Source organism: Athene cunicularia, assembly GCF_003259725.1.
Source record: "Athene cunicularia isolate RWA chromosome 2 unlocalized genomic scaffold, athCun1 chr2_part1, whole genome shotgun sequence".
NCBI classification, from domain to species: domain Eukaryota; kingdom Metazoa; phylum Chordata; class Aves; order Strigiformes; family Strigidae; genus Athene; species Athene cunicularia.
In genome coordinates this window covers 41,980,242-41,992,375 of record NW_020799095.1, presented here as the reverse complement: position 1 = coordinate 41,992,375, position 12,134 = coordinate 41,980,242, and the positions used below count along the sequence as shown (strand labels likewise).

Below are 12,134 nucleotides of genomic sequence, written 5' to 3'. Positions count from 1 at the left end.
GCAGCAAGAGGATGTGGGAGGCCAAGTTGCACACCAGGCATGGCTTGGAGTTGGCTATTTTCAGTCTATTGTTAAGTTTCAGCTGTCTCAGGGTATCTTCCAAGTACAAGCTACATCACCTCTGCTTTGTCCTCAAAATGTTTACAGTTACATTGAGTATTTTTTTTAATGGTAATTAATTTGTAAAAAATGCCATTTTTCAGGCATTTTGTTTACCACAGAATACAAATGGATACAGAAAAAGTACTTATCTATCCAGAGAGCCTTTTCTGCTCTTTTTTTCTAGCCTTGCTGTCTCAACGGGCCTATGATGTGGAAAACAATACATCAGAGCTACTGAAAATGTTTTTTAAAAAATCTGATTACAGAACATGTTAGATAAAGGAAATCAGATTCTTTGAATCAGATGCAGTTAACTGGTACTCGTTTTGTTGTTTTTAATAATGACTACAATAAAAAAGCTCAAAACTTGCTCATTCCTAAATTGCTTTCAGGTTTTTACTTTTCCCCCAGCCTTTCTGATTTTTCTTAGATAATCATTTTAATTGATAGTATTCAAAGTGATAAAATTCAAAGTGATAGCATAAGTACTATATAGGGTTTAATTGTCCTTTATTCAAGTTTCTCCTCTAAGAAATCAGTAAGCACTTCATTATTAATACCAACAATACCAGAACCAGATGCCTGACTACTCTGATTAACTTTGTCTGAGAAAGAAATTGTCTTCCTTTTCCTCAAAGCACATATTAGGTTTCAAGAGTTCAGCTTTACATGAAACCTGATAAAGACATCTTTCCTTCCCGTATCTCAGGCATTTCAGTTTATATATATTCAGTGATTTGATTTATAAAGGGACTGTGAATAACTTAACTAAGATGTTCCCCACTTCACCAAGTTCCCTGAGGAACAGAATATTTGAAAAAAGAAGTAATATTCATAGTGTTTCGTTCACTAGAAGGAGTTTAAGAGTTTTGAGTACATTAAACAAAGATTACAACTGGGTCACCGAGAACTTCAAAAACTGAGGGAAACTGCTTCAAAAACTTGCTTGAAAAAAAGATTGTTTACAAGTGCAGCTATTCATTTCTTCTATCTACAGAAATCTGAGACACATGGAAAAAAACAGTCCTGACATTCTGTGAAGACAAAAATCTCAAAAAACATGCAGAAAAAGACATGGGAGATAAAAGGCATTACAAATTAGATTAATTCCTGCAGAGGAATGGGAAGACAGTGATGATTTTAAGCAACAGCTGAAAGAATAACTTCTTTAAACTAGTTGCACTTATGGCACAACAGCACATCATGATTGAGAACACTCACCACTTAAATCCACACTAACTGTATCATATCCACATCGGCCACTGTTAGGGAAATTCATTCCACTAAAGCACACAAGTTGTTCTTATCACACCAATCTACAGCTGTCTGCCACGACGTATCATAGCTTGGCCACTGGTCTGACCACTCTCAGATGTCTCTGGACAGGACTGCAAAAGAGTTGTGAGGAAGGCTTGGGAGAAGGAGAATTTTGTGGACTCTAAGAGCTCCTTTTTGGCATGCAGGGCCACCAAGGGGAAGTATGAAAGCATCCTGGATAGATGCAACAGGCCAATACTGCATTTTTCTGGGCTAGAGAGAGTCTGATGTAAGAATCAAGACTAAGGTGACAGATGGGATGAGATTTTGCCATGTAGCTTCAGCAAAAGGTCTGTATTTGAAGAGATTTTCTCCCCAAATAACCTGCGAGGTTTGGACACAGAATGGCTGTGAGAAGTCCGGGTCATGTACAATACCAAGTTACAGCCTGAGTGACTGGCACAACAGCAATATTGTCTACAATGCTCCAGACAGGAGGAGATTAATATGCTTGATGTTAAGGGAATAAGCACTTTTACTCAGGCTATGACCTAGCTCACAGCTACAGACACTCCCCTGGAATGCAGTTTAGAAAGACGGAAACAAGTTTGGAAGAAGCAGGCAAACCTGCAACTCATCCATGCAGAGTCAATAAATTGGAAAAGATGCTGTGTATGAAGAGTAGGGATCAAAAGACATAATGGACGACACTCCTCTTAACCAGAAAGGTGAAGGATGAATGAAGAGGATTTCCATGAAGACGCAAGAGACTGTGAGAAGAGACTGAAGCAGAAACAGTAAACAGAGATAAAATACTCAAGAAGAGGTGCACAGTGGCTATGTTGGTAACATGCCAAAGACTGAACCTCTAGAAACTTAAAATTATTCCTTAAACTATTGAATATTTGTCAAAATAGTGAACATATGAAAAAATCCTGGCAACGGTGTTTTCTTAAGTTGGCAAAGAACCTGAAAACAACTGTGAGGTACAAACCTGGAAGCTAGTTAAAGTCCTTCATGTTGATATTTTAAAGTTTTACTCATCTGATCATAGCATGCACACAAGGAAATGAAGTGTCACATTAATATCATGTGGTGGGATTTCAGGTTAAGCTCATCTTTCAAAAGTTTATTACCGCAGGATGCAGTGGAACCATGTGCAGTGATAAAAGCTCATGAATAAGAGTGTCTTTGCTGAGTTCAATGCTTAATGTCTGTTATTGTTCCACCTTAAAAAATACCATGCGCAAAACTGCTAAAAAATATTACAGACACAAAAGATGGAATAGCTACAGCAAAATAATCCTTGAAGTCATGAATAAAATGGCAGGTGGCTGTAATGTTAATGATATTTCAAAACAGTTGTCATTTAAGTAAAGAAAACTGCTATGGCACAGTTAATGGACATTTCCCATGAAGAAGAATGTCAGCCTGAAATCTAGTTAGCAGATAAGTCACTGAATTCCTTATGAAATGTTTTGGTTTGTAATTTCTTTTATCTATAAAAAGAAGGAAAAAAATATTTAGTTTTTCTGACCTTAGGAAACTACTGAATGGCAACAGCAAAAACCGTATCCTAGAGTGGGGCCTAATGGAAGTAATGAAAACATGAATTTTAGTCCTATTTTTCTCAGGACTTGGACTATTTAGAAGAGGAGTTTGGAAAGAGTTATCTTAGGACAGAGAAGCAGGCTAGCTGGTTCCGTGAGCCACCTGGATGAGTTCCTCAGGTTGATTTGCTCAGTTTACAGCCCTTCGGGCAAAGCAGGACATATGCTCAGACTCTCTGGCCAGAGTCCCATATTCAGAAAAATGGTCTGATTCTCACTAGCATCTTAATTTCCTTTCCTGTCTAATTTATTTAGGGCATTCACTAGATGATATGAATTGCTCTTCTGCAAACATGTAATTGCAAACTTTAAAATTCTTCTCTAGTTCCAAGTAAATGTCCTTAAGGAAGAAAAACATTGATCAATGGTGAATCATATGTTTGCTCCCTAATTTAAGTAACTTCTTAATCTAAGGTACCTGAAGGGAAAATATTTCATGCATGACCTTCAGTTGCAAAGGTTCTGTTATACTTTAAAATCCTTTAACTATATTTGCAATGCCAAACTTGCAGGAGACATCTTTTTGGCTAGGGACCATCACTCACACTGAATCCTGAATGGAAAGAAGTATTCAGCACTGAACAAAACAAAACAGACCTCTACATCACAGCATATAAAAATATTCTCTGCACAGAAGGTAGAAATAAAAAAAGCAAAACATTTTTTTATATCCATATCAATAGCAAATGGAAATATTCCAACTTGCTTTCAAAGTCTGTTATTCCTAATAATTCTTTTAAACATCTCCCAAATGTCCCCTGAACATCTCAGAATTAGAAGCTATATGGTAGTTATTTGTCAGACATATCTGTTTATTTTTATTTGGCCTTTCTTGGTTGCAATAGATTGTCAGGCAGTACACATTGAACTATATCAACATACCATACACTGAAATACATCCTGGTAAACCTATTTCAAGGGGGTACATTTGCTAGCTGCACAACTACATATCAGGAGAACTAATTCTTAAGTAAGTAAACATGTACTACCATATCAGTAGAACATGGGAAAAAAATCCTTTTTTAACTTCTACAGGAAGCTGGTGAATTTTGTATACCAGGTTCTGCTTTTGCAGAACAAAGCCTAGGGAATATCCAAGGGCAATCAATTAGAGGCTAATCTTCAGGAAAATCTGCCCTCGGATGTATTTCTATTTAAAGGGTGGTTTTAATTTATAATCTGTGATTCCTTGAGTGTATCTACTCAGCTCTTTTCCTCTTTGAGAAATCAATCATATTGTAACATCTCAGCAATTCATACTCAGACACCAAAGGTTCAGAATTGTCTTACCCTACTCAGAAATGGAACAGATGCATCATTAGATGGCTTTTTTTCACCGTATATTTATGCATTTACTATACACACAGATGTTAGATTCAATATATAAAAGCACAAGGAGTTTGGAGAGTGCTCACCATAAGTGAGAATATACAGTGGTTTTCCATTAGTATCCATAGTGGTTAGGCAAGGAGCTTTCGGTGAGATGGTCCCCCATCGCTGCAAAGCTGCTTCCAGAGAAGGCGGCCAATTTGTAACCACACCTAATTGTTCCCCACGCATAGCCAACATCTGAGCTCCTTCTGGCTTTGGCTGGTTTGGATCTGGCTGTTGAACTTATGATTATGAAAAGATATACAGTTACCATGTAAATTCTATACCTTGTGTACACCTGTGTAACCAAAAGAATAAATTACCTTTGCAAAATATCCTGAAAATAATAACATGTTAGAAGGTATTGAGAAGCAACAGAAAAATATAACAGAATAACTTTTAACAGAAATGAAGCAACTGAAACATTTCAAGAATGCATGCACTTACTCTTATACTAGCTCTACAAGCAGGGAAAGAAACTGCTGAGGCAGCATGCATATATTTAACTTCGAAATAATCAACCTTTCTTTATTCCTAGAGAGATGGAGAATACTTCCTCCTGGAAAAAATGCAGTAATGAGATAACTGCAGAACTACTGAAAAAATGTACTTTTAAGAAGTCATCAGTAAACAGATTGATTTAAGTCATGTTCTGTTACAGTGACTTCTTATAAACTACTATGAAGACTATTTAAATCTCCACATCCTGGCTAATCTTAATTCTCAAAACACTGGCCTCCTTAAAAAAAAATGACATCTATTGACTTTATCCTTGTTTCTATCTTACATTCAGTATAATCTTTCAATGCTTCTCTGTTACACAAGGATGTGTAAAACATTTAACACAATCTCTCACTGACAATTTTTCTCCTATTGGTGTTCAAAAGCAATGACTGTAAATCCACAGTTGAATGTTCCCAATGCAAAGCTTCCCTCCACTCTCCTCTGTTGTTTCTTTGCAAGTAGAACCAGGAGCTGAGCAAACAAGAGACTTTGGACTCTACGACGCTACGTCCAAGCTCACTACAAGCAGATTCCACTGAATTTTGCTTTTGGTGCTTGACAGTAAAGGGAGGGCTTACTTATCTTTCTAGAAAGTTAATATATGAAACAAACATTTTACAGAGTTTTAATAAGAGATCCCCAAACCTTTTGAAAAACAGTCATTTTACCTTCTAACAATTCCTCAAAGTCATCTACAAAGAACTCTCGTAATGGTGGTCGTTTGGGCCGTTTTAGTGTATTGACCAGCTGCTGAATCTTTGCTGACACTCTGCTGCTCACTGGTACTCCTGCAGGACAGGGATCAATGGAGACATCAGTTGACTGCTATGCTGAACCCCACCAGACATTAAATGGGGTAAGAAAAAGTCTAGGACTGCAAGGCCACCACAACTACAGATTCATGCCATACTGTGACTCAAGTATTCAACATTAAGACATAAAGATCATTTCAGCAAAAAGGAACAATGATGCCTAGTTTAAATAAAAACAATACAGCAATGTCAGAGTAAGCTTGCAAAATTAAGAGGGAAAACAGCACACAGACTGAGGGAGAGAAACACAGAGAAAAAACCCTCCCTACAGCAAGTGTCATTAACCTCAGAGAACTCTTCTAGGTGGCATTGGTAATGGTCAGTGAGAAACCAGGCATTGGCTCTCCTGATGAACACTGGTCATACCAACTTTGTCTGACTAGACTGCAGCAGTGGAGTGTGGGTCACAGGCTCTGCCCCATCATTTATTCTGGGTTGCTCTTTACACTGTAATGGACATCTGTCCCGTATCCATCTTAAACATCATTCACATTTTTGTATTACTTTAGCATGACCCTGTGTTCTCTGAACATTCCTACAGCCAATCTCACCAGCCAGCAAACTCCAAAGGGAGTGTGCTTGCCCATACAGTACTTCAAAAAACACAGATTCTGAACAGCAGTATTGGGCAAGGGGCACTTTTATAGCATAATCTCATCAGTCACCTCCCCCTTCCTTTTCCCTAGTTGAGTGCAAAGCCTCTGCAACATTAATGTCTTCTGTTCCTGAACTAATAGATTTCTGTCAATGAATTGCAGAAATTTCAACTTCCTGCCCTTCCATAAAGTTGGCTCCAACATTTTTACCAAGTGGCTTTTAGAGCTGAAGCTGCCAAGTTTAGATGCGATACACTTGGTCAACAATTCCATACCCTGCTGAAATATTGTTTAATAAGTTTTAGAAAAGAGGAGCAGTAAATAAGAAAGGGTTTACAAATTTTAAAAAAAAAAAAAAAAAAATCAGAAAATAAACGTCACTTTTGAAGATGCAGCCATCGTAGCATGTCACGTTCTTTGCCATTTAAAAAACAGGTTAGCTGTAACCAGGCAGCATGATAAAAGCAGATCTAAAGAGATTCACTGCTTTCTTTTGCCAATTTCTACAGGGAGTCAGCTCTGCTGATTATGAAACATTTCTCTATGTCGTCTTCATTTATACCAGTTTAAGACTGTAAAGATGCTGCAACTTTGTACGTGTTTATAAGTAAAAAGTACCCAGAAGAAACAAAGAGCAGATGCATACAGTAACCACTATAAAGGTTACAATACTCAAAAAACCCCCCAGTTTTGCTTTGTGACATACCATCACCAGTCTCCATAAGTTCAGCATTTCCATACTTTGGTGCCACCCGTGCTGTTGATCCTTGTGGTCTTTCTACTTGTATTGAGTGTTCTGAGGTGTAAGTGGTAACATCTGGAGGGGCAGAATGATTTTCTGTGAAAAATAAGTTAAAAGATTTAACTGTGTACCTCTAGTGTTGAAGGGCAGAAAAAGCAAAGGGAAGACAAAAGGATACTATTTGATTTGTTTCCCAATGTCAGAACAAATGTTAAAGCTAATGCACAAAATGAATGCATACAACTATAATGTACAGCATAATTTTGATAAATAAAGTTTCCACCAATGAAAACAGGGGCTGTATATCTGCAATCATATAAGTAACAGGCTAAAAAAAGATATAATTAGGTTGTAGATTCTCCACTGACTTTAAATTTTATACTAAGTTAAAGCTTGTGAACAGTCTCAAGAAGAAAAGACCCAGACAAATATAATTCTGAGAGATTATTGCATCGGTTTTTCTAAATAAAAAGAATACAACATGTTGTCAATCACTTGCAAGTGCCAATGCATATCCCTTTTATAACCTGCATTTTGAACATGCCCATTTTAGTTAAGAAAAGAATTAATTTGTATTTTAGGGAAAAAAATCAATCATAGCAGGGTTGGAATCCAGGGGAAAGAAATAAAATGTAAAGAAACATGAACTTTGCATTCTGCATGGACACTTGCTTGTCTACTATTTTTAGACAGAGCTATTTCAATTCTTCCGCATAACAAAGACTTGCCTTCCAGAAGGCAAATACAATTTGGTCTGACTCATGCCAGCACTGCTAAACAAGAGCAGATCTTTGTCTTTCATAGCCTGATAACTCAGCATGCTACCACAGTTTGTTTTCGCATGTTTTCAAGTTTGAGTCTGTATTACCTACATATTTGTCCTATTTTTATAGGTTGTCTCATAATTTTTTTCCAGGTTTTTATCCACATTAGAGTAGATGAGATAAATACCATGAGCAAATAACAACTTCTCTCTCAATTGACATAAATGTTCCCCAGCAGCCTCTGAGATACAAAGGCGGCAGGTCTTCATTCTGCTGTCATTGAAGTGGAATGCATTCCACTTTACAATAGGGTAAGCGTCTTTAAAAATGCAAAAATTCTGCAGAAATTTCATCTTGTTCCAATACTGTTTTCAAGATGTGCTTTTTATTAAATCTGTCCTATAAGCATTATGGTGTCATAACTCTACTATAACACCAACTTCTACAATAAATTCCACCGCAAATGTAATTATAAAGCATTTTTATGGGTCTTGAACTTTGCATCATTGTAATTCTTGTGCATTCAATCCATTCACACACCATCAACAAAGATATTGTTGAAAAACTTACAGTAACGGGATGATGTATTAGATGCCTATTTTGCATACTTCTCATTTGAAGTTAGCATTTGATGGACAATCATGAAAAATTAAGACATGACAATAATGTCTACAGTTGTTATTTAATGTTTATATTCATGAGCATCATAAGGACTCAACCTCATCACTCAACCACAGTATCTGGTTGAAGAAAACACAAGGTGGCTTTTATCGTGCAACTCAAAAACAACCTTACATCCTACACATGTCCAGTTGAGTCTTTCGAGTCTGACCAATCCACTGTTATAATTTTACTGAAACAAACACTTATATTCTGCTGCAAATGACCAACTTAAGTATAATAGCTTGGGCTATGAAGCTTATGCTGGTAATTGTTTGAATAATGTCTTCTTTTTAGATGTCTTGTCATTATCAAGTATTTTAGAATCAGCACAATTTTTGCCCTTCCTAGCTAAGTGGCAAGAGATTTTTATAGATCATGATTGAATTACCCAGTAACTAAGTCAATTAAAAAATGCTGATGTTTATCTTTTTATCTTTTACTTATAATGCAGTTTTGCTACGCAAATAGGAGAGAAGATCATGACTAAGAAAATAGTGGTACTTAGTTAGCTATTAGTAATGTGAGAAAGTATTTTTAAAGTTAGCTATAATATTTTATATCTTTCCAGTGAAGTATTTCCATCTTCCAGACTCTACAAGGCAAATTGAATTGGAGTTAAAGTATCTCCTTTCAGGTTTTAGCACTGAGATGATTTTTTTTTTAATGTGTGCGAGAGAAGATACGTGATTCAAAGCACCACAGAGCAGAGATGCTCTCCCTTCAGATAGATGCATACACTTGAAACAAAATACTTCTCTGTAACACATGGTGCCTAGTAGGGTGAAATAACATGAGAAAGAAGCTTCCTGCTCTTTTGTAAAAGGGTTTCCTTTTGAACAAGCAGCACTGGCACATGAATTTACCGAAAAGAAACTCGCTTCCCAAGGTGGCCACCACTGGCTGGCCAAAGAGTAGGGTTTTAGCACTCTGGCTGCCCATCTGCTATTTACATTTTCATTAAGAAGAACCCTTATCCAGCAGAAGAGGAACGTTAAGGTTTGTCTTGCTGTGTTCATTTATATTATCTGCTTAACAGATGTCTTATCATGGCAATATCTACAGCTGTAGGTTTCATCAATTAGATTTACAAATACTCAGTTGGTTCCCTTCTCAGAGTCAGGCTTGGAGAAATGAAAGCCATACAGACAAAAATTTGGTCTGAATGACTTCTAAAGACAAAGATAATTGTTATGTTATGTGAAACGTACCCTTTTGGGTATAGAACCAAATCCAGGCTTAGACTATCGACACAATCTGTATAGAGCTGCTTGGTCTTATATCAGGTAACTTGAAGCACTGTTTGAGGTTTAGTTAAGAATAATGATCCTGACACATCTGTTCACTAAAAAGTAGAAACTGTGACAGCTGCATGACTTCAAAGCATTTCCTCCATCAAACATAGATATTTGCGTGACCTCCTCTTCCCATCTCTTTCAATATTCTTGCATTAGAAGATCACAGACAGAACAGCTGTTTCCAGTTAAGGCTCTCTTAATTTCTGCCACTGAAGTGATACAATTTACCCTGTTTCATGTGAATCAGAAAGAACCAACAATGCAGAGCACATTCATGTAGGTACAGAGTATGTGCACTGACAGAGCCCCAAGTTTGAGAAGCCAAGAGGTAGAGGAATACTTTCCAGTGGAAGTTTGGCAGCGCACATAAGCACCATGTATTTAAAAACTCTCTGGGAACTCAAAAAGCATCTCTGGATTACTATACTTGAAAAAAAAATGCACCTTTTTCTCCCAAACAAGCTGATTCTTCTGGTTGTCAAGGAAGAGAAATCCAGAGTCAGAGGTGTAGTTTTTTCCATCAGCTGGGTTTCTCCCATATTGATGTCCCAGTGACAGAGAGTATTTTAAACTAGTCTCCTGTATTATAAGTTAGTATTTCCCCTCAGAACACATAAGAATTTTCAGGTTGTCAGAGAACTATCAGTCATGCCTTATGATTTACTAAATTTACTTTATTAGAAATCTATGTGGCCTTTAATGTGATTTTCAAACAGAAACATATTTGAAGCATATAAAAGAAACATTAAACGCACCTATAGGATCAAAATTTTGTAGCAAGATTTTTAACTCTTTATATAAATTTATAATCACAGGTAAGTGCTATGTGATTTTCATTACATGAACTTTCTGAGCTTTGGGATGTGTTTTTTCTCTTTGAGTTTTTTTAAAGACCTTAGATATATAAAAAATGCTGATCCAAAGATGGGTCAAAACAGTAGATATTTTTTACGGATTTCAGGGGTTTGACCTGTAAGTTCAAGAATTACCCAATGCAACTGTGATATCTATGCCAATCTATAGATTCTACCTGTAGCTTAATACAGACACCTGAGCGTCTTAAAGCTGAGAATAAATATTTTAAGGATATCTATTCTAAACTAGAACTTTGGCCATAATAGAGCAGCAGCAGCAGCCAAATTAAATGAACAGTATAACATTAAAAGCATATAATAACTTATGCAAATCATCTCAATGATCCACAAAGCTGAACTCTGATTATATTACAACCAAAGCATTTTATCAAATCCCTTCTCAGGACTGCATTACAGTACTTAAATCAGAAAAATATCCCTTTGATTCGGTGATGCATTCTTCAGGTCAAATCCAAGTGGATATCAGAACAGAAGGCTGTTTTTGGTTATCATTGAAAGTCTTTCCCGTTGCCCCTTAAATTTGTATTTATCAAAATTGGCATCTTCAGTAAGTACGTCCTTATATATTTATAGATGATACCTCTCTTGTAGGCTGATCTGTCTCTGGAGAACAACTCCCTGGACTTAAGAAACATCAAGCCATGGGAATATATGTTCTTTGTGATCAAGAACATATTGTCTCCAGTAGCTGAGGAGCTTCAGAGAACAGGATTACTCTTCTCTGTTGCCTTCTCTCCTACCAAAGAGTATTATTCATCTACTATCACTGGCACACTGCCTCTGAAACTAGGCTATCTGTGGGAATATTTCAAATTGATTAACTCTTAGAATACATTTAAATACAAAATCCACCTATTTGGATTGAAAGGAAATGAAAGAGCCATTTAATTTAAAATTCTTACAGGAAGCAGCTCACCCATGAAGAAATACAACTTGAAGTTATCATCTGTGCCGTTTCTCTTACATTTCCAGTTATCTTAGCAACAATGACTGATGGTAACCTTAAGATCACAGTCTCAATCTGTTAGCAGATATCACCCACATTTTGTATTCATATAACCTTTTCATTACTACATCATAACTACTGTCCAACCAGTGATGCCATTTAAGGTATCTTATTGTCAGAACTAATAAAAATATGTATACAATGAGGTAAGTTTAACTGTTTCCTTCAAAAGAGAAATCTTTCCAGTCAACAACAACAAGGTGAAATAAAACAAGTAAAATACGTAGTATTTGTCCTCTTCTGCAGAATACCACCATCTTAATTTAGCTTTATAAATTCTGTATTATTTACCACAAATTCAGTGATTATAAAAAAAGACTTACTGTGCCAGATTTAAAATTACTGAAATGTCACATTATAAAGAAGCTATATTTAAAGGCACATTAAGATTTGGTGTGTGAGTAATGCAACCTTTTAGAGTTTGGATAAATTTAATTCTCTATGCTATAATTTCCTCTAGCATTTCAGGATGAAGTCACAGAAGATAACCAAATGCAATGATTAATGTGTTCAGAAGTGTATGTGTTTCTAAACCAA

At 36.4% G+C, this 12,134-nt stretch overlaps 1 protein-coding gene across 4 annotated transcripts in view; it reads right to left on the bottom strand.

Moving 5' to 3' along the window:
- The window catches only part of DIP2C (disco interacting protein 2 homolog C), a 243,652-nt gene that overhangs the window by 104,916 nt on the left and 126,602 nt on the right, over nt 1-12,134 (bottom strand). For all 4 annotated transcript variants that reach the window (XM_026842343.1, XM_026842344.1, XM_026842345.1 and 1 more), the window contains 3 exons: nt 6,959-7,090; nt 5,513-5,632; nt 4,385-4,582 (listed from right to left, as the gene is read on the bottom strand). In XM_026842343.1, the coding sequence (XP_026698144.1) occupies nt 4,385-4,582; nt 5,513-5,632; nt 6,959-7,090 (450 nt within the window). The remainder of the gene's footprint in view (nt 1-4,384; nt 4,583-5,512; nt 5,633-6,958; nt 7,091-12,134) is intronic.